The sequence below is a fragment of the Monodon monoceros genome, unplaced genomic scaffold (genome assembly GCF_005190385.1).
Source record: "Monodon monoceros isolate NGI ecotype Baffin Bay Population unplaced genomic scaffold, NGI_Narwhal_1 Super_Scaffold_19, whole genome shotgun sequence".
NCBI classification, from domain to species: domain Eukaryota; kingdom Metazoa; phylum Chordata; class Mammalia; order Artiodactyla; family Monodontidae; genus Monodon; species Monodon monoceros.
In genome coordinates this window covers 12144070-12167710 of record NW_021703775.1, presented here as the reverse complement: position 1 = coordinate 12167710, position 23641 = coordinate 12144070, and the positions used below count along the sequence as shown (strand labels likewise).

The window sequence follows — 23641 nt, the reverse complement described above, 5'->3', positions numbered from 1 at the left end:
CATTGCTGACTGTGACTCGCCTCACGCTGAAGTCAGGGTGCAGTTATGAAGTTCTGTCAGTAGATAGCAATGCTGTATAAGCCAACAAGACTGCAAATGGCCACCTAGTCTTCCCTGGATCCCTGAGGTTGCAAGATAACAAAAGCAGTATTACAAGCCACGTCAGATTTTATTGTCTTTAGTCAAAAAGTCATGGTAAGATTTGCAGAGAAAAAAAGCAGGTACAGAGCAATCTTAAATTATTTTAAAAACCATACGAGATTTATGAATGTTTTATGGAGAATTTAGGTAGAAAAGTAAAGTAAAACAAAACCCCTATACACCAGTAAACTTATTACCCCTATATAAACATTTTGGTCTCTTTGTGTGTCTCTCTTTCTTCCTTTTTCTCTACCTCTATCTCTCTTATCTCCCTATCTGTAGTTTAACATATGTATGTATATTTTAATTTAACATATATGTATTATATACATATTTGCATACTTTTGACTATGATTCTGAGCCTTGCTTTTAAAAATTGTATAATAATGACCACCACTTTTAGTTCAGTCTATAGAAAGAGCTGCATATCTTAAGAGATTTTCTGACTGTAATATAGGCTATATTTCATAGATCATGAAATATTTGGTCAACTAATACCATTGTATTTCAACTTAAGTTAACTTAGGTTATATAAGATAGCTCTAAGGAGTGGCTGTGGAATATGATGTATAGAAATAATATAGACCCTGTCACTAGGCCAACCTGGGTTAGAATACTTTCTTGTGTAATTGTGGACAAATTATTCTTCTTGACCCCAATTTTGTTATCAGAAAAATGATCCTGTAATATGAGAATCCTTAGGCAGTAATGAAGTCTAAAATTAGACAAACAATGTAAAAGAGCTAGTTTCCATTCTTAGGATTTTCTCTTTGATTTTATCATTAACCCATTGGTTTGTTTTTTTTTTTAACATCTGTATTGGAGTATAATTGCTTTACAATGGTGTGTTAGTTTCTGCTTATAAGAAAGTACATCCGTTATTCATATACATATGTTCCCATATCTCTTCCCTCTTGCGTCTCCCTCCCTCCCACCCTCCCTATCCCACCCCTCTAGGTGGTCACAAAGCACCGGGCTGATCTCCCTGTGCTATGCGGCTGCTTCCCACTAGCTATCTATTTTACGTTTGGTAGTGTATATATGTCCATACCACTCTCTCACTTTGTCACAGCTTACCCTTCCCCCTCCCCATATCCTCAAGTCCATTCTCTAGTAGGTCTGCATCTTTATTCCCGTCTTGCCCCTAGGTTCTTCATGACCTTTTTTTTTTTTTCTTAGATTCCGTATATATGTGTTAGCCGTATTTCTTTTTCTCTTTCTGACTTACTTCGCTCTGTATGACAGACTCTAGGTCCATCCACCTCACTACAAATAACTAAATTTCGTTTCTTTTTGTGGCTGAGTAATATTCCATTGTATATATGTGCCACATCTTCTTTAGCCATTCATCTGTCGATGGACACTTAGGTTGCTTCCGTGTCCTGGCTATTGTAAATAGAGCTGCAATGAACATTTTAGTACATGACTCTTTTTGAATTCTGGTTTTCTCAGGGTATATGCCCAGTGGTGGAATTGCTGGGTCGTATGGTAGTTCTATTTTTAGTATTTTAAGGAACCTCCATACTGTTCTCCATAGTGGCTGTATCAATTTACATTCCCACCAACAGAGCAAGAGGTTCCCTTTTCTCCACACCGTCTCCAGCATTTATTGTTTCTAGATTTTTTGATAATAGCCATTCTGACCGGTGTGAGATGATATCTCATTGTAGTTTTGATTTGCATTTCTCTAATAATTAATGATGTTGAGCATTCTTTCATGTATTTGTTGGCAATCTGTATATCTTCTTTGGAGAAATGTCTATTTAGGTCTTCTGCCCATTATTGGATTGGGTTGTTTGTTTTTTTGATATTGAGCTGCTTGTAAATTTTGGAGATTTAATCCTTTGTCAGTTGCTTCATTTGCAAATACTTTCTCCCATTCTGAGGGTTGTCTTCTGGTCTTGTTTATGGTTTCCTTTGCTGTGCAAAAGCTTTGAAGTTTCATTAGGTCCCATTTGTTTATTTTTGTTTTTATTTCCATTTCTGTAGGAGGTGGGTCAAAAAAGATCTTGCTGTGGTTTATGTCATAGAGTGTTCTGCCTATGTTTTCCTCTAAGAGCTTGATAGTGTCTGGCCTTACATTTAGGTCCATAATCCAATTTGAGTTTATTTTTGCATATGGTATTAGGGAGTGTTCTAATTTCATACTTTTACATGTACCTGTCCAGTTTTCCCAGCACCACTTATTGAAGAGGCTGTCCTTTCTCCACTGTATATTCTTGCCTCCTTTATCAAAGATAAGGTGACCATATGTGCGTGGGTTTATCTCTGGGCTTTCTATCCAGTTCCATTGATCTATATTTCTGTTTTTGTGCCAGTACCATACTGTCTTGATTACTGTAGGTTTGTAGTATAGTCTGAAGTCAGGGAGCCTGATTCCTCCAGCTCCATTTTTCGTTCTCAAGATTGCTTTGGCTCTTTGGGGTCTTTTGTGTTTCCATACAAATTGTGAAATTTTTTGTTCTAGTTCTGTGAAAAATGCCACTGGTAGTTTTACCGGGATCGCATTGAATCTGTAGATTGCTTTGTGTAGTATAGTCATTTTCACAATGTTGATGCTTCCAATCCAAGAACATGGTATATCTCTCCATCTATTTGTATCATCTTTAATTTCTTTCATCAGTGTCTTATAATTTTCTGCATACAGGTCTTTTGTCTCCTTAGGTAGGTTTATTCCTAGATATTTTATTCTTTTTGTTGCAGTGGTAAATGGGAGTGTTTTCTTAATTTCACTTTCAGATTTTTCATCATTAGTGTATAGGAATGCCAGAGATTTCTGTGCATTAATTTTGTATCCTGCGACTTTACCAAATTCATTGATTAGCTCTAGTAGTTTTCTGGTAGCATCTTTAGGATTCTCTATGTATAGTATCATGTCATCTGCAAAGAGTGACAGTTTTACTTCTTCTTTTCCAATTTGGATTCCTTTTATTACCTTTTCTTCTCTGATTGCTGTGGCTAAAACTTTCAAAACTATGTTGAATAAGAGTGGTGAGAGTGGGCAACGTTTTCTTGGTCCTGATCTTAGTGGAAATGGTTTCAGTTTTTCCTCATTGAGGACGATGTTGGCTGTGGGTTTGTCATATATGGCCTTTATTATGTTGAGGAAAGTTCCCTCTATGCCTACATTCTGAAGGGTTTTTATCATATATAGGTGTTGAATTTTGTTGAAAGCTTTCTCTGCACCGATTGAGATGATCATATGGTTTTTCTCCTTCAGTTTGTTAATATGGTGTATCACATGGATTGATTTGCATGTATTGAAGAATCCTTGCATTCCTGGAATAAACCCCACTTGATCATAGTTTATGATCCTTTTAATGTGCTGTTGGATTCTGTTTGCTAGTATTTTGTTGAGGATTTTTACATCTATGTTCATCAGTGATATTGGCCTGTAGTTTTCTTTCTTTGTGACATCTTTGTCTGGTTTTGGTATCAGGGTGATGGTGGCCTCGTAGAATGAGTTTGGGAGTGTTCCTCCCTCTGCTATATTATGGAAGAGTTTGAGAAGGATAGGTGTTAGCTCTTCTCTAAGTGTTTGATAGAATTTGCCTGTGAAGCCATCTGGTCCTGGGCTTTTGTTTGTTGGAAGATTTTTAATCACACTTTCAATTTCAGTGCTTGTGATTGGTCTGTTCATATTTTCTATTTCTTCCTGATTCAGTCTCGGCAGGTTGTGCATTTCTAAGAATTTGTCCATTTCTTCCAGGTTGTCCATTTTATTGGCATAGAGTTGCTTGTAGTAATCTCTCATGATCTTTTGTATTTCTGCAGTGTCAGTTGTTACTTCTCCTTTTTCATTTCTAATTCTATTGATTTGAGTCTTCTCCCTTTTTTTCTTGATGAGTCTGGCTAATGGTTTATCAATTTTGTTTATCTTCTCAAAGAACCAGCTTTTAGTTTTTTTGTTTTGTTTTGTTTTGTTTTTGCGGTACACGGGCCTCTCACTGTTGTGGCCTCTCCCGTTGCGGAGCACAGGCTCCGGACGCACAGGCTCAGTGGCCATGGCTCATGGGCCCAGCCGCTCCGCGGCACGAGCCCGTGTCCCCTGCATCGGCAAGCGAACTCTCAACCACTGCGCCACCAGGGAAGCCCACATTTATTAATATTATTTATCTTCTTTATACCACTGAGCTATGGGGACATATCTGAATTTGTACTTAAGATTTGTACTAATACGAGTTGTATCATTTAAGAGTAAAATTTTTTCTGTATTGTGGGGAGGAGGTTCTTGATCACTGATCACAGTTTTGTTAAGGAGAAGCTTATGTCACACACTTTTCACAGTATTATATATGTATAGGGTAAATAGTCTCATACCCAGACAAACCAACAGGTCACATAGACCATACTACTAGTAAGACAGATTTGAAGCCTAGTATGGTCACTTTTCATTCGTTTGTCAAATGACTGCTATATAGTTAATGCAATTTGCTCGTTTTTCTGTTTAATCTATGACTTGATGAAGTTTTCTTGCTATGAATCCAAACTTGCTGATGATTCTTGGAAGCACATTCAAGTAGGGTTTGGTCCGTCCCCTGTCTTAAAATTCTGAGAGCTGGGGAACTAGTGATGATGCTGGGTTGTCTGCGGTCCTATCATTAGAGTGATATTTTGCTCTCTTCAGAGTTCAGAACATGCTTTTCTTGCTGTCTCTCCAACTAAGGCAGGGTTTTTCAGGTATGACACAACACCAGAAACTGCAAGGAATTCTATAACCTCCTGCAACTTAGAACCTATGGATACTGAGGCCAGAGAGGCTTTCTCTTTGACTCTCTGATGCTCTTGATAAGATAAATTATTAGCAGTACCAATGAGAGATGCTATGAAGTAGAAGAGCAATAAAAATATGCAAGGTCATGATTTGTAAAGAAAGGACCAGGCACTGGTTATCTGTCATCACCAACTGCTCACCTCCAGCTAAGCACTTATGAATGTTCTGTCCCACAATTTCCATCAAGGCCAGCCAAAGTCAGAAATTTTCTCTCTCTACATCTGAGAAGTATCAGCCACCTTCCTAACTCTATTTGCTATTACATGCTAGATGCTCTCTGCATTGCACACATCACTGCTCTCTATTTCCTCTCAACCCAAGCTATTCTCCTCTAGAAGTTAAGGTCTTCCTTAGACCAAATGTTCATGTATACCCTTGCATCTACTATGTTCCCTAAACCTGCATATTCTACCATACTATCACCAAATCTTTTCCAGATCTTAAGAGAACATAGTTTTCAATGTTTGCATTTAGGACATTAGAGCCCACGCATGATGAGGAAGCAACCACATAGGAAAATGAAGGGGGAAGACCCTTGTGGGGTTTGGAGCCCATAATATGGAAAGGGCATCTGTGTGGGGTGGAGCTGGAAGTGCAACATGGGTTGCTGGGGCTAGAGCAGGGAATGATGGCACTATTTTCCCAGTTTGGGTGTGCCAGCTGGTGGGTGGTTGGGAGGATGTTCACGTGGGCGGGGGCCCACAGTGCAGGAGTCAGAGCCCAGACTGGGTGAGGAGCCCACCCATGCAGGAGGCACAAAATGGTGGTGGCTGTGCAAGGGCTATCAGAGCTGGAGCAAGGTATATGTGTGTGTGGGGAGGGAGGTGGAGTTGTCTGCACAGGAGGTGGAAGGGACGGCCACCACCGGAGATTGATTTCAAATCAATTTGATCAAGTAGTTTGATCAAGTAATTAAACGCAATAATGATACTTGGAGTCAAATTATCAGCGTTAGAGAAAGAGTCATGAATAATCGAAGGAGAGTATTAGAATAAACTCTATGGTGTAGATTGGAATTGGAGATAGTGTAAACCCTTGGGCTTTTGTAGATACAGATATGAATGTGCACGTGTATATACATGTGTGTGTGTAGATAGATAGATGATAGATAGATAGATAGATAGATAGATAGATAGATAGATAAATTTTCCCTAAGCTGGAAGCAATGACACCCCGGTCCCAAATAGCATCCACAGTGCTCAAATCTTGGTGTCTAAATACCATTCTCCACTAAAAGGAACCAATAATTCTTGGAGAAATGTCTGATTCTGGATTTAGGACAGGAAAAAAGCCAGATGAGCCTGGACCATCTAGTTCCAGAAACTAAAGAAATGCTCAAAGAATGATGGGGTTGTGGCAGAAGGAAATAGAAGCCAACTTCAATGGTTCACCAACTGGCCAAATCTGGGAAACTTTGAGTACCAAAATAATTAATGATGGTAACATATTATAGCCCATTGATGAAAATAGGGATCCATGAGTTCATATTGATGTTTTGATGAGGAATAGGGATTCATATGGTATCAAAGAACTTGTTCATACGTTCTTATTAAGTACAAAGGGGCAAAAGTAACTATGCCTCAGAGGTCTGGGAGACACTACCTTCATTCAAGGTTCTAAGGAAACATCATCAGTAATGGGACAGATTGAAATCATGCACCACCTGATAGGATGCAGTGACTAGAGCAGAACATTGCTTCTGGATATTGCTGTACGTTATGGGCTGAATCATAACCCCCAAATTCATATGTTGTAATAGCCAGTGGTAATTACCTCAGAATGTAACTGTATTTGAAAATAGGATCATTAAAGAGGTAGTTAAGTTAAAATGAGAGGTGACCACTAATCCTGTATGTCTGGTGTCCTTAAAGAAGGAGAAATTGGAACACAGACACACACACATAGGGAAGTGCATGTAAAGACACAGAGGGAAGACGGCAATTTGCAAGCCAAGGAGTGAGGCTCTGAATTAAGGATTACAAGAGGAATATGTAAGTGCCTCAAGGAGGAGTCACTATAAATCTGAGGCACAAAAAGAATAAGTGGATGTCTCTTTCATCTAGGAAAACTTCATTTTTCAAGAAAAAATGGAGAAGGGTAAAATGGAGGAAGGTTCCCTTTACGAGACATGAGTATTAAACATAAAGTGCTCTTCTAAAACTAGATCCAGGTCATTTTTGTATACAGTGTGTTGATTTTTGTCACCAACCTGTGTCTTGTGTAGTTTCATGCTGCAGAGACATGATGAACTGAAAGACCACTGTTTGTAATCAGGAGATGATTCGGATATCTGACAATCAATGAGACTACAATTGACTTTATTTTCCCAGGAAACACAAGTGTTAAACTGCACTGATTTTTTCCGCTTTCCTCTGACTCTTTTTTATGATGCAGGATGAGGATAAAATAAGTGCACCTGCACATTCATTGCCCCATTCACCCTGTGTGATGACATTTCTTCAGGGGAGGAATCTCAGAGGGAGAGGCCAGGAAGAACAGCAGAAAGCTTATTTCTTTATTATCTGTCCCTCCCATTAGACTGAAAGCTCTCTGAGGTCAAGTGTTCTGATGGAGTTGTTCAAAATGTCCTGTGCCGAGGAGAGTTCATGATACTGTTTGCTATTTGTGTAATTCTATATATATATATTTCATTTGGAGTAGGAATAAATAAAGAACTGCTCTAGCAGTGCTTGGGAGCTGAAGCTATTTACTTTAGGTCAGAGAAAGAAATCTGAGAGGACTTAAAATGATATTTGAGAAACTAACTGATTGACCTAAAGATTAGTAACAAGGGTGGTTCACTGGTATGTGGTGATTCGTTTTCTAATACAGCATATGTGTTGAGGGAAATACGAGAGATTTAATTTGGATGTATTGAGAGCTTATGAGCTGTCCAAGAGGAACTTCAAATATGAATTTAAAATTGTAAAGAGAATCTGAGATAGATACAAATGTGTGCATAATATCTTCATTCTATTCAGTGACATGACTATATTTTATATACTGATGCCATATTTATATGTTTTAAATAAGTCCTGTAGACATACTCACAATTTATTTATTATAAGTTAATTAATGTTTCCAAGTTTCCTTCAACCATTTTGAAAAAGTACAGCTGTATTAAGAAAATTTTACATTTGGGAATTTCGGCGAATTGTATTGAAAATCACAGTTTTAAGTTAGTTTCTGGGCCTCTTTTAGGCATACAATCACATTTCCTGGGGTAGTGATATTTTTGTCTCCTTATTTTCATTATTTGTCTTTACAACTCACTGCACAGGCACTTTTGGTTTCATGCTCTGATGCTTTGCATAGGCTCCTGGAACCCTAGGCTGGCTGGTCAGGCTCTATTCATGGGGTTTCCTGGAAATGGGGCCTGAGCGCATCAGACGGGTGGGCAGCATCAAGATGGTGCCAGAGCCACGACTTCTCATCTTCCTGGTTCTCTGGGTCTCAGGGGAGAGATTTAAAGGAGAAATATCTTTATAAAACAAAAAATTGATTTTACAATGCAGAATGAATAAACCATTTTACCTAAAACAGCGTGATTAGGTTTGACAAAGAACAAACCGTACATTTTTAAGATATATATTTTAATATATTTATGATGCAATATATGGTCACTGGTCCATTGTGATTGCAGGTGTCTCTGGGGCCATCGTGATGACCCAGTCTCCAAGCTCCCTGGCTGTGTCCACAGGGGAGAGGGTCACCATCAACTGCAGGTCCAGCCAGAATCTTTTATACTCCAACCAGAAAACCTATTTTGCCTGGTACCAGCAGAAACCAGAACAGTCTCCTGAGCTGCTCATCTCCTGGGCATCCATCCAGGCGTCTGGGAGCCCTGATTGATTTAGTGGCAGTGAGTCCACAACAGATTTCCCTCTCACCATAGGCAGCGTCCGGCCTGAAGATGTGGCAGTTTAGTATTGCCAGCAGTATTATAGCAAGCCTCTTACAGTGCTTCAGCCTCAAACATAAACCTCCTCCCTTAGCCATAGGAGAAGCTATGTCTCCTCTACATTGTTCAAAATTTCTTTTTATTTTTTATTAAAAATTTTTTAATACAGCAGTTTCTTATTAGTCATCAATTTTATACACATCAGTGTATACATGTCAATCTCAATCGCCCAGTTCATCCCACCACCACCACCACCACCTCCCGCCGCTTTCCCCGCTTGGTGTCCATACGTTTGTTCTCTACATCTGTGTCTCAATTTCTGCCCTGCAAACCGGTTCACCTGTACCATTTTTCTAGATTCCACATATATGCGCTAGTATATGATATTTCTTTTTCTCTTTCTGACTTACTTCACTCTGTATGACTGTCTCTAGATTCATCCACGTCTCTACAAATGACCCAGTTTTGCTCCTTTTTATGACTGAGTAATATTCCATTGTATATATGTACCACATCTTCTTTAGCCATTCGTCTGTCGATGGGCATGTAGGTTGCTTCCATGACCTGGCTATTGTAAATAGTGCTGCAATGAACATTGGGGTGCATGTGTCTTTTTGAATTATGGTTTTCTCTGGGAATATGCCCAGTAGTGGGATTGCTGGATCATATGGTAATTCTATTTTTAGTTTTTTAAGGAACCTCCATGCTGTTCTCCATAGTGGCTGTATCAATTTACATTCCCACCAACAGGGCAAGAGGGTTCCCTTTTCTCCACACCCTCTCCAGCATTTGTCGTTTGTAAATTTTCTGATGATGCCCATTCTAACTGGTGTGAGGTGATGCCTCATTGTAGTTTTGATTTACACTTCTCTAATAATTAGTGATGTTGAGCAGCTTTTCATGTGCTTCTTGGCCATCTCTACGTCTTCTTTGGAGAAATGTCTATTTAGGTCTTCTGCCCATTTTGGGATTGGGTTCTTTGTTTCTTTAATATTGAGCTGCATGAGCTGTTTATATATTTTGGAGATTAATCCTTTGTCCATTAATTCATTTGCAAATATTTTATCCCATTCTGAGGGTTGCTTTTCATCATGTTTATGGTTTCCTTTGCTGTGCAAAAGCTTTGAAGTTTCATTAGGTCCCATTTGTTTATTTTTGTTTTTATTTCCATTTCTCTAGGAGGTGGATCAAAAAAGATCTTGCTGTGATTTATGTCACAGTGTTCCTCCTATGTTATCCTCTAAGAGTTTTATAGTGTCCAGTCTTACATTTAGGTCTCTAATCCATTTTGAGTTTATTTTTGTGTATGGTGTTAGGGAGTGTTCTAATTTCATTCTTTTACATGTAGCTGTCCAGTTTTCCCAGCACCACTTATTGAAGAGATTGTCTTTTCTCCATTGTATATCCTTGCCTCCTTTGTCATAGATTAGTTGACCATAGGTGCGTGGGTTTATCTCTGGGCTTTTTATCTTGTTCCATTGATCTATATTTCTGTTTTTGTGCCAGTACCATATTGTCTTGATTACTGTAGCTTTATAGTATAGTCTGAAGTCAGGGAGTCTGATTCCTCCAGCTCCGTTTTTTTTCCCTCAAGACTGCTTTGGCTATTTGGAGTCTTTTGTGTCTCCATACAAATTTTAAGACTTTTTGTTCTAGTTCCGTAAAAAATGCCATTGGTAATTTGATAGGGATTGCATTGAATCTGTAGATTGCTTTGGGTAGTATAGTCATTTTCACAATATTGATGCTTCCAATCCAAGAACATGGTATATCTTTCCATCTGTTGATATTATCTTTAATTTCTTTCATCAGTGTCTTATAGTTTTCTGCATACAGGTCTTTTGTCTCCCTAGGTAGGTTTATTCCTAGGTATTTTATTCTTTTTGTTGCAATGGTAAATGGGAGTGTTTCTATAATTTCTCTTTCAGATTTTTCACCATTAATGTATAGGAATGCAAGATATTTCTGTGCATTAATTTTGTATCCTGCAACTTTACCAAATTCATTGATTAGCTCTAGTAGTTTTCTGGTGGCACTTTTAGGATCCTCTATGTATAGTATCATGTCATCTGCAAAGAGTGACAGTTTTATTTCTTCTTTTCCAATTTGTATTCCTTTTATTTCATTTTCTTCTCTGATTGCCGTGCTAGGATTTCCAAAAATATGTTGAATAATAGTGGTGACAGTGGACATCCTTTTCTCGTTCCTGATCTTAGAGGAAATGCTTTCAGTTTTCACCATTGATAATGATTTTTGCTGTGGGTTTGTCGTATATGGCCTTTATTATGTTGATGTAGGTTCCCTCTATGCCCATTTTCTGGAGAGTTTTTATCATAAATGGGTGTTGAATTTTGTCAGAAGCTTTTCCTGCATCTATTGAGATGATCATATGGTTTTTCTCCTTCAATTTGTTAATATGGTGTATCACATGGATTGATTTGCATGTATTGAAGAATGCTTGCATTCCTGGGATAAATCCCACTTGATCATGGTGTATGATCCTTTTAATGTGTTGTTGGATTCTGTTTGCTAGTATTTTGTTGAGGATTTTTGCATCTATATTCATCAGTGATATTGGTTTGTAATTTTCTTTTTTTGTAGTATCTTTGTCTGGCTTTGGTATCAGGGTGATGGTGGCCTCATAGAATGAGTTTGGGAGTGTTCCTTCCTCTGCAATTTTTTGGAAGAGTTGGAGAAGGATGGGTGTTAGCTCTTCTCTAAGTATTTGATAGAATTCACCTGTGAAGCCATCTGGTCTTGGACTTTTGTTTGTTGGAAGACTTTTAATCACAGTTTCAATTTCATTACTTGTGATTTTTCTGTTCATATTTTCTGTTTCTTCCTGGTTCAGTCTTGGAAGGTTATACCTTTCTAAGAATTTGTCCGTTTCTTCCAGGTTGTCCATTTTATTGGCATAGAGTTGCTTGTAGTAGTCTCTTAGGATGCTTTGTACTTCTGCGGTGTCTGTTGTAACTTCTCCTTTTTCATTTCTAATTTTATTGATTTGAGTCCTCTCCCTCTTTTTCTTGATGAGTCTGGCTAATGGTTTATCAATTTTGTTTATCTTCTCAAAGAACCAGCTTTTAGTTTTATTGATCTTTGCTATTGTTTTGTTTGTTTCTATTTCATTTATTTCTGCTCTGATCTTTATGATTTCTTTCCTTCTGTTAACTTTGGGTTTTGTTTGTTCTTCTTTCTCTAGTTCCTTTAGGTGTAAGTTTAGATTGTTTACTTGAGATTTTTCTTGTTTCTTGAGGTAGGCTTGTATAGCTATGAACTTCCCTCTTAGAACTGCTTTTGTTGCATCCCATAGGTTTTGGATCATCGTGTTTTCATTGTCATTTGTCTCTAGGTATTTTTTGATTTCCTCTTTGATTTCTTCAGTGATCTCTTGGTTATTTAGTAATGTATTGTTTAGCCTCCATGTGTTTGTGTTTTTTACGTTTATTTCCCTGTAATTCATTTCTAATCTCATAGCATTGTGGTCAGAAAAGATGCTTGATATGATTTCAATTTTCTTAAATTTACTGAGGCTGATTTGTGACCCAAGATGTGATCTATCCTGGAGATTGTTCCGTGCACACTTGAGAAGAAAGTGTAATCTCTGTTTTTGGATGGAATGTCCTATAAATATCAATTAAATCTATCTGGTCTATTGTGTCATTTAAAGCTTCTGTTTCCTTATTTATTTTCATTTTGGATGATCTGTCCATTGGTGTAAGTGAGGTGTTAAAGTTCCCCACTATTACTGTGTTACTTTCGATTTCCTCTTTTATAGCTGTTAGCAGTTGCCTTATGTATTGAGGTGCTCCTATGTTGGGTGCATATATATTTATAATTGGTATATCTTCTTCTTGGATTGATCCCTTGATCATTATGTAGTGTCCTTCCTAGTCTCCTGTAACATTCTTTATTTTAAAGTCTATTTTATCTGATATGAGTATAGCTACTCCAGCTTTCTTTTGATTTCCATTTTCAGGGAATATCTTTTTCCATCCCCTCGCTTTCAGTCTGCATGTGTCCCTAGGTCTGAAGTGGGTCTCTTGTAGACAGCATATATATGGTCTTGTTTTTGTATCCATTCAGCAAGACTGTGTCTTTTGGTTGGAGCATTTAATCCATTCATGTTTAAGGTAATTATCGATATGTATGCTCCTATAACCATTTTCTTAATTGTTTTGGGTTTGTTTTTGTAGGTCCTTTTCTTCTCTTGTGTTTCCCACTTAGAGAAGTTCTTTTAGCATTTGTTGTAGAGCTGGTTTGGTGGTGCTGAATTCTCTTAGCTTTTGCTTGTCTGTAAAGCTTTTGATTTCTCCATCAGATCTGAATGAGATCCTTGCCAGGTAGAGTAATCTTGGTTGTAGGTTCTTCCCTTTCATCACTTTCAGTATATCATGCCACTACCTTCTGGCTTGTAGAGTTTGTGCTGAGAAATCAGCTGTTAACCTTATGGGAGTTCCCTTGTATGTTATTTGTCGTTTTTCCCTTGCTGCTTTCAATAATTTTTCTTTGTCTTTAATTTTTGCCAATTTGATTAGTATGTGTCTTGGCATGTTTCTCCTTGGGTTTATCCTGTATGGGACTCGCTGCACTTCCTGGACTTGGGTGGCTCTTTCCTTTCCATGTTAGGGAAATTTTCGTCTATAATCTCTTCAGATATTTTCTCGGGTCCTTTCTCTCTCTCTCTCCTCCTTCTGGGACCCCTATAATGTGAACGTTCTTGTGTTTAATGTTTTCCCAGAGGTCTCTTAGGCTGTCTTCATTTGTTTTCATTCTTTTTTCTTTATTATGTTCCACAGCAGTGAATTCCACCGTTCTGTCTTCCAGGTCACTTATCCGTTCTTCTGCCTCAGTTATTCTGCTATTGATGCCTTCTAGTGTAGTTTTCATTTCAGTTATTTTATTCTTCCTCCCTGTTTGTTTGTTCTTTAATTCTTCTAGGTCTTTGTTAAACATTTCTTGCATCTTCTCGATCTTTGCCTCCATTCTTTTTCTGAGGTCCTGGATCATCTTCACTATCATTATTCTGAATTCTTTTTCTGTAATTGTTTTTCTCCACTTCATTTAGTTGTTTTTCTGGGGTTTTATCTTGTTCCTTCATCTGGTATATAGCTCTCTGCCTTTTCATCTTGTCTCTCTTTCTGTGAATGTGGTTTTTGTTCCACAGGCTGCAGGATTGTAGTTCTTCTTGCTTCTGCTGTCTGCCCTCTGGTGGATGAGGCTATCTGAGAGGCTTGATGAGAGGGACTGGTGGTGGATAGAGCTGACTGTTGCTCTGGTGGGCACAGCTCAGTAAAGCTTTAATCCACTTGACTGTTGGGGCTGGGTTCCCTCCCTGTTGGTTGTTTGGCCCGAGGCAACCCAACACTGGAGCCTACCTGGGCTCTTTGGTGGGGCTAATGACAGACTCTGGGAGGGCTCACGCCACGGAGTACTTCCCACAACTTCTGCTGCCAGTGTCCTTGTCCCCACGGTGAAACAGAACCACCCCCCGCCTCTGCAGGAGACCCTCCAACACTAGCAGGTAGGTCTGGTTCAGTCTCCCCCGGGGTCACTGCTCCTTCCTCTGGGTCTCGATGCGCACACTACTTTGTGTGTGCTCTCCAAGAGTGGAGTCTCTGTTTCCCCCAGTCCTGTCGAAATCCTGCAATCAATTCCCACTAGCTTCAAAGTCTGATTCTCTAGGAATTCCTCCTCCCATTGCCAGACCCCCCAGTTGGGAAACCTGACGTGGGGCTCAGGACCTTCACTCCAGTGGGTGGACTTCTGTGGTATAAGTGTTCGCCAGTCTGTGAGTCATCCACCCAGCAGTTATGGGCTTTGATTTTTACTGATTGCGCCCCTCCTACCATCTCATTGTGGCTTCTCCTTTGTCTTTGGATGTGGGGTATCTTTTCTGGTGAGTTCCCGTGTCTTCCTGTCGGTGACTGTCCAGCAGCTAGTTGTGATTCTGGTGTTCTCTCAAGAGGGAGTGAGACCACGTCCTTCTACTCCGCCATCTTGGTTCCTCCTCCTCTGATAACACTCTTATCCATTGTTTGTAGATTTTTTGATGATGGCCATTCTGACCAGTGTGAGGTGATACCTCACTATTGTTTTGATTGGCATTTCTCTAATAATAAGTGATGTTGAGCATCTTTTCATGTGCTTTTTGGCCATCTGTGTGTCTTCTTTGGAGAAATGTCTATTTAGATCTTTAGCCCATTTTTTGATTGGGTTTTCTTTTTTTTGATATTGAGCTGCTTGTTTGTTTTTTGTTTGTTTGTTTTTGTTTCACAGTAAGTGGTGAGGAGCCATTAGATATGGAAATGTAAATCACATGAGGAATTTGAATGAAATTCTGACCCATCTAACGCCAGGCAAAAATATGAATTAGTGTATAGTCTTCATGTGAGAGGTAAAATACTGATGCTTCTTAGAAGAAAGTATAGGAAAATATCTTTAGGCCCTAAAGGTAGGCAAAAATTTATTGAACAGAACACACACATAAACACAGGAAGCAAACACAAGAGAACAAAAGAGATAATAGAGTGCTTTATAATTAAGAATTTCAAATGATATATAAGTTATATATTATATATGATTCATATTACATAAATATGCATAAATATGTGTAGGTAGATGTATAAAGAGTCATTCAACAAGGTTGGTCATCAGGGAAATATAACTTTTAAATACAACATCACTTCAGGTTTACCAATACAGATTTTTTTAAAAAGTCTGACAATACCTCATATTGGAAAAGATGGCAGCAACCGGAACTTTTATACATGGTTGATGGATTTTAATATGTTCACCATTTTGGAAAACTATTTTGCAGTTTTACCAAACCCATCCCCATCCTATGACCTGGCACTTCCACTCTTAGGAACGCACCCAAGGGAGATGGGTACGTAAGTCCACAAAAGACATTGAAAGAATATTCCAAAAACAGCTATATTCATAAAAGCTGAAAACAACTCCTTAATTAAAGAATGAATAAATTAATTTTGATATATTCATATATAAGACATTCTGCAGTGAAAGGGAACAAATTACTGCCACACCACCAACATAAATGACGCTTAAAATATATTGGTCGAATAATTGACAGGAAGGTAAAGAGATTCCGCATATGCCCCCAGCCCAACACATGTACAGCCGCCCCCATTATCAACATCACTCACTAAAGTGGTACATCTTACAATTGATGGACCTACACTGACACATCAAGATCATTGAAAGTCCATAATTTACCTTAGAGTTCACTCTTGGTGTTGTACATTCTGTGGGTTTGGACAAATGTATAATGAAATGTTATACATCATTTTAATATTATACAGAGTATTTTCATAGCCCTGAAAAATCTCTGTGTTCTGCCTTTTCATTTGTCCCCCACTGCACCCAATCTTTGGCAACCACTGACCTTTTTATTATCTCGTCTTTCCGTTAAGAATGTCATATAGGGCTTCCCTGGTGGCGCAGTGGTTGAGAGTCCGCCCGCCGATGCAGGGGACACGGGTTCATGCCCTGGTCCGGGAGGATCCCACATGCCGCGGAGCGGCTGGGTCCATGAGCCATGGCCGCTGGGCCTGCGCGTCCGGAGCCTGTGCTCCGCAACGGGAGGGGCCGTGGCGGTGAGAGGCCCGCATACCGCAAAAAAAAAAAAAAAAAAAAAGTACATGAAAGGACTAAATTCACAGCCTGTTTTTTTTTTTTTTGCTCGCGCAGGCTCAGCAGCCACGGCTCCCGGGCCCAGCTGCTCCGCGGCATGTGGGATCTTCACAGACCAGTGCACAAACTCGTGTCCCCCGCATCGGCAGGCGGACTCTCAACCACTGCGCCACCAAGAAAGCCCTTTCGTGTGCTTTTATATCACCTCTGAAATCCTCACTCTAGCTTACTCTGGACTTACCAGGTTTCCTGGTATCAGATGCATGGGCTTTTCCTTAGCTACTCTGTTTCTTGCTTACTTTAGTGCAATACCACAGCACAAATTTAATACCTTAATGACACACTGTCTTAGAGGGGATGCTTTTACTTTCTTTGTGGTCATTTTTCTTAATGAGAATGTACAACCTTCATGCAGCGATGTTTATTGAGCACCTTGAATATGCCAGGTACTCTTGTGTAACGCTGAGATACGTCAATGCTCACAGGAAACAAATGTCCCTGACCCTATGGAACTGAAATTCTACCAGAGAGAATCACACTCTAAAGGGTAAACATCAAAAAGAGATAAATAAACTTGGGAATTATCTGCAGTCCAGTGGTTAGGACTCCAAGTTTTCACTGCCAAGGGCAAGGGTGGAATCCCTGGTTGGAGAACTAAGATCCTGCAAGCCACAGGGTGTGACCAAAAATGTAAAAAAAGAAATAAATAAAGTTGAGAAGTGCTTTGAACAAAAGTGTGGAGCAGGATGTACTATTCATGCAGGATTGGGGTGATCATTGAGAAGGGAAGCTTTGGGCTGAACTGACGGATGAGGCGTTAACACAATGCGTGTTTGGAGGAAATGTTTTGCTGTCAGAGGGACCAGTAAGACCAGAGGTCCAAGGGCAGGACTGTGTGTGGCTTGTTCAAGGCAGAGCCAGGTGGCCAGTGAGGCTGAAGCTCAGTGAGTCAGTGGACAGAGCCATAGGAGATGGGGTCTGAGAAGTAACACGGAGGGTCCTGGTCAGTTGGAACCTGATAGGCATTGTAAGGATTTGAGCTTTTCCTCTGTGTGAAGTAGAATCTAGTGCAAGATTTTGAACAGAGGACAAGCTTACCTCACATTTTAAAAGACTGCCCTGGCTGCTGACTTGAGAATAGACATGTTGATCTTTGGGGAGGGTGTGGCCCTTGTCCAGGTAAAAGATGGTGGAAGCTTGCACCAGGATGGGCAGTGAAGGTGGAGGTGATCAGGGGTGGTCAGATTTGGGATATATCGGAGATCTGGGATTATTTGTCCACTTCTCTTTGCTCCAGGATTCCCAGCCTACTGTGTTGAGTATGCTGTAACTATAATCACTCTTAATTATTTATTTTTGAATGAGAATATTCCTTCTGCCTGTTGGCACTCAGGAAAAAGAATCATCATTTCCCCTTAGGTTTCCTTTGAGTAACCAAGATTGTACCTTTGTTTCACATCTCCTTTCCTGGTTTTCTCTGTCTTCTGCAAGGAGAAGGTCAGTTTACTCCCTACTAAGAGTCTTAATCTCTGATCAAAAGGCCTCAGTCTAGTGTTTTCTCTATTGCTTGTATGTTATTTTCTTGTTGTTGTTGGGTTTTTTTGGTCATCATCTTAATAAAATAAAATATCACATTTTCCCTCTGGTTCTAAGTGATCAAATGTCATCTTAGTCGGTCACACTGATTAGTTTCAGAACTGTCAATGAAGGTACAAAAAGGTATTAAGAACCATATGCTAATACATATATGTGGAACCTAAAAAAATATATTGGTTCTGAAGAAGCTAGGGGCAGGACAGGAATAAAGACGCAGACATAGAGAACAGACCTGAGGACACAGGAGGGGAAGGGTAAGCTGGGACAAAGTGAGAGAGTAGAATTGACATATATATATACCACCAAATGTAAAATGGATGGCTAGCGGGAAGCAGCCGCACAGCACAGGGAGATCAGCTCGGTGCTTTGTGACCACCTAGAGGGGTGGGATAGGGAGGTTGGGAGGGAGGCTCAAGAGGGAGGGGATATGGGGATATATGTACACATATAGCTGATTCGCTGTTGCACAGCAGAAACTAACACATCGTTGTAAAGCAATTATACTCCAACAAAGATTAAAAAAAAAAAAGGTATTAAGAGATCCCAAACCCCGTCCTCAGCAAGTTACATGTGGAGCCTTGTCTAGTACCAGTGTCCTTGCCTCTCACAGAATCTTTCCAATCAGCTACCCACACAGAATCCTTCTGTGTTCTCATAATACTCACTGCCTTCTATGAATCAGATTTTCTGATTAGAATCTATCCTTACTATCTGGATGACCTTGAACACATCTTATAACCTCTCTCTGCCACCACGTTTTCTACTGGAAGATGGGAATAAAACATCCTTCTCATAGCAAGACTTAGCTCAATTCTTGGAACATAATAAGCATTTGATAAATATTGCAGCCATTCTTCTTTGTCGTCCTTAAATTTATAAGTCAGGCAGTTATGGTAGATCAGAAAAACATTGCTGCATGTTTCCACAATCAAGACTTCAGTCTATTTCATCAAGCCTTGAATCAAGTTGGGTTTGGGTCTTACTTTGACAAACAGAATGTGGTTAAAAGAACCCTGTGCCAGTTTTGGATAGCGGGTCTCAAATAGTGTTGCAGCTTCCATCTCACCTCTTGAATGTAAGAAAGCAGATGTAGCCTATTAGAGGATGAGAGGTCACGTGGAGGAAAACTGAGGCTCTGGGCAAACAGCCGGCACTGACCACCAGACATGTGAGAAGGCCATCCAGTGGCATGACAAGGATGGCTAGGGGAGTGGGAGTGGTCCTTCCTGCGGGGAGGAGAATTGTTCAGAATTTTCTGTGCACAGTGATAATAAAAAGTAGCATTATTATTCATTTAAAATTCTCTATAGTCAATTCACTGTTCAGAGCCTGCACCTGAGGTGCAGGTCTCTCACCAACCTCCACTTCCCTTACATGTGCCTAAGGGAAAAACCAAGACTCCCCACTCATCAACCAGAACCAATAGGCAGACTTGTGGCTGAGAACAGCTTGGACCTTTCAGCCCGCGTGACCTTCAGCTGACTGCAGCAGCATGGGTGAGCCCCTGGCAAAGCAGCAGAGAAAGCACCCAGCCAGCCCACAGAATCACGAGAAATAATAAGCTGTTGCTTTTTTAAGCTGTGATTTGGGGGGTGTTCTTTTATGCCGCAGTTGATAATGGAAATAACAACAACAACAAGATCACTTTAAAGTTTCTGTCTGGATCACAGCTTGGCTCCAATCTCCTCCACCCTTTCCCCTATGTAGATCCAGTTTAAATGTGAGGTAATAAGTCTTCAGCATGCCCCTGCTTCACCCAGCACGGAAACTTAGAACATGGCCATCTAAAATATGGACATCTTACATCTCACATTGTGGCTTCTTGCAGGAAGCAGGTGTCTTTTCACCAAGTGGGCATCATTAGACCAGAAATGATATTTTTGTTTGAGGGCCTGTCACTGTGAGAGGCGGGCTGATGTGCCGCTGACAGTAATACACCCCAACATCTTCAGCTTCTACTCCATGGATGGCGAGGGAGAAGTCAAAGCCAGAGCCACTTCCTCGGAACCTGGACGGGGTTCCTGAGGCCCGGGCAGAAGCTCCAAAGATGAGCAGCCTGGGAGGCTCCTTGGGTTTCTGTTGGTACCAGGCCATGGAGGTACCTACCTCCACGCTGCTCTTACATGTTATGGAGACAAAGCTTCCTTGAGATGCTGCCAGGGTCTCTGGAGTCTGGGTCAGTGTGATCTGTCCCCAGCAGCCTGTAAGGACACCCCACCAAGGCAACACAAAGTGTTACTTTTCTCAAAGACTCAGAATCCACATCGAAGTGGCTATTGATATGTCCTCAGGACAAGGGCAAGCTGTGAAAGGTGACAGAACATGGGACAGTCCCATCCTCAGGGGCTGAGGGATGAGTCCATTCATTCTGGTCTAAATGGGTCCCTGGTGCACCTCTAAGGAGAGGGTGGACATGGGGTGGGGGCATGGACAGAGGGCTCCATCGTCCTCAGGGGAAGAGGACAGGTTCCAGGTTCTTTGTGCCTCTGCCTCATTGTCAACCTTGGGCTCTGCCTTGGATGCTAATAAGAGTTAAGTCAAAACAACTCTACAGGGAGCTTCCCTGGTGGCGCAGTGGTTGAGAATCTGCCTGCCAATGCAGGGGACACGGGTTCGAGCCCAGGTCTGGGACGATCCCACGTGCCGCGGAGCAACTGGGCCCGTGACCCCCAACTACTGAGCCTGAGCGTCTGAAGCCTGTGCTCCGCAACAAGAGAGGCCGAGATAGTGAGAGGCCAGCGCACCGCGATGAAGAGTGGCCCCCGCTCGCCGCAACTAGAGAAAGCCCTCGCACGGAAACGAAGACCCAACACAGCCAAAAATAAATAAAAACAAAAAAAAACCAACTCTACATATTGCATGGTAATTTCTAAAGCCCTATGAGCACATGATCTCTTTGTCAAGGGCTAAAGTTCTAGCTCAGAATCTGCAGTGGGAAACATGCTTACCCTGAAAACCCATCACCAGGAGACAAAGGAGCTGGGTCTGGGAGCTCATCTTGGAGTGTCCTCGGAATCCGTTGCTTCTGTACCAAAGGGCAGGAGATAGTACTGCTTTGGAATTGAGGCTGAGCCCTGGGACTAAATAAACACAGGCTTCCTTGGAGCTGATTTGCATGTCTGATGGCCTGACCAGAGCTCTTCTCTAGAGCCCTCTGGGGGCAGCAGGCTTACTGCACCTACAGCTGCAGGAGGACTTGGAGGTGAGGGAGGTGCCTCTGGTCCCAAAGACTCTTAGGCTGGACTGGGTGGTACCAGTGAGGCTGCCCCCTTCACAGGCTCCTCTCCAGAGGCTGGGACAGAGCTCACTCCAGAGCCAGCCAGATGCCTGCGGAGTGGTCACCCAAGGGTCTGTTCTTACAGAAATGGGGGCTTGTTTTACTTTCTGCTCTAACCAGTTTCCAAATTTACCCTTGATTGAAGACCAAGCCAGCCAATCAGATATCACAGGAAAGCCAAGTCAGCCAGGCTTCATCACAGAGAATGTATTTCCAAATATACACAACCACTACCGACAAAGACTGGCAATTAAAATTAAGTTGTTGCTGAAGGAAAACGTTAATATGGGAAGCCACATACTGACGGAGAGCATATGGGTATATGTTGCTGACCTAACAATGCAGTAGCCTGTCCAGCCCACGTCTCCAGAGGAAGGATGATGTTCTGCTACCCTCAGAGACCACAGTGGGGCCCTTGGGTTCTCTCCTGTGTGTTGTAAGCTGGGGAGTCTCAGGGTCTCAGATCAAGTCCTCTGTACTATTTTCGGGTCTTTGGGACAAGTTTGTAGCTCTGGGGCTCTCACGGACAAGACTGAGCGATGACTGTGGGAGTGAGGTTCGTGAAGACCTCCTGGGATGTCAGGAGTCTCCTTTAGTCTTCTGCACCATCATGGAGCACGCCTGCCTGTCTGGTTTAGTCTGGGCCCCTTCTTTCTTTCTGTGGGTCTATCTGTCTGTTGGCAACCTTCCTTAGGAGGACCCTGTCAGTTACCATAAGGGGTGAACTGAACACAGCAGGGAAATGAGGTGGTAGGCAGTTCCCCAGGGACAGGACACAGTCCTGTGGTCACTCTGACTGTTTTGACTTTAGAACTACATGTTCCCAGAGAACATGAGACCTGGGCAAACAAGCAGGCTGAACAATCTCATTACTGCTGCATGTAGGATCCTCAGGAATTTAAGGAAGCATTTTGAACTGGAATATTCTTTCCTCACTGTAGGTAGGGACTTTTGCTGATTCTACAAAAGCATCTTTAGTGACCAAAGAAAGGAATCAGCAGGTTGAGATCGATTTTAATGGAAAAAATGAGCCTGGGGTCTGAGAGTGGGAGGAGTTCTGTGTGGCCCTGTGTGGTCATGGAGGTGACAGCTCACTGATGTCACCCTGACCTCCACAGAATAGTCCATGCAAGTACCAGGGCCTTGGAGCAGAGAGAGCCAGCATCAAGCTGCAGAGAGATTCAGTAGCCTTCTCTGCGGCAGACCTGCCAGTGGTCAGCAGAGCATCAGCTCCATACCCAGCCCTGTTGATCCTGTTGGGGCAGGACTAGGACCTGAGTGATGTGTTATGTGTGACGGAAGCAACCTCACTGCTCTGCAGGAAAATGGGACGAGCTCTGTGGGAGACAGGAGCAGAGGGCGCAGGCTGGGTTTGCACAAGTGTATGTGGCCTGGTGAAAACTCCTGATTGATCATCCCTTTCTTACAAGTTTAACTGTTTTAGATGCCACATATAAGTGATATCATACAGTACTTGTCTTTCTCTTTTTGACTTACCTCATTGAGCATAATGTGCTCGAGGTCCATCCCTGTTGTTGCAAATGGCAGGTTTTCCTCCTTTCACAGCTCCTTTTATAGATTATATATATAATATATAAAATGGAATATATAATATATAAAATGGAATATATATATATATACTGCATTTTTTAATTAAAAATTTTCCCTTCCTTGATTCCCACCCCCCGCCATGGTCATTGCCCATGTGAGAGATGGCGTGCCCACTGGAAACAGATTCTCAACCATTTAAATTTTGGAACTCCTCAGCATCCAAAGTTGAGTCAGCCTTTCCCTAAAGTAGGCCATAGTCTAGAAAACAGAGACATGAGAAAAAGAACTCAGTCTGACCCTTCAAGGGTGCTGAGGTTCTTGGAAAGAAGTGTAGGGCCTCCCTCTACTTTGCTTCCTTGCAGGAGTGAAGAATATTTCTGTGATGCCCTAGGGAAGGGACATCCCTAAAGTGAGACTTCATAACAGCAGTGAGATGCTACCCCAACCTCTTCCCGGGGAAAAGAAATACTCTTCCCCATCTTATACCCATGAAAATCCCTTTTCCTCTGTAAAAACTTTGCTCATGCAGTGTCTCTTTTGTGCAGTGTTCCACCCTTTTCCCACTACAGTCCCTTTTGTCTTTATCTATAACCACAGCCTAAATCAGTTATACTGTAGTCATTTGTATATCTAAGGGATCATCTTCCCCAAAAGGCAGTGTCTTCCTTGAAAGCAAGGGCTAAAGTTTTCAATATTTTTATCTGTAGGACCTATCAAATGTCAATAGCCCCAGCCTGAGTGAACAAGG

General features: G+C 41.2%; 1 gene segment (V, D, J or C); it reads right to left on the bottom strand.

The window, feature by feature from the left end:
* LOC114900895 overlaps nt 1-23641 on the bottom strand; it is a 64915-nt gene that overhangs the window by 21533 nt on the left and 19741 nt on the right. The window contains 1 exon segment of the V gene segment in view: nt 19965-20183. Coding sequence covers nt 19965-20183 — 219 coding nt within the window.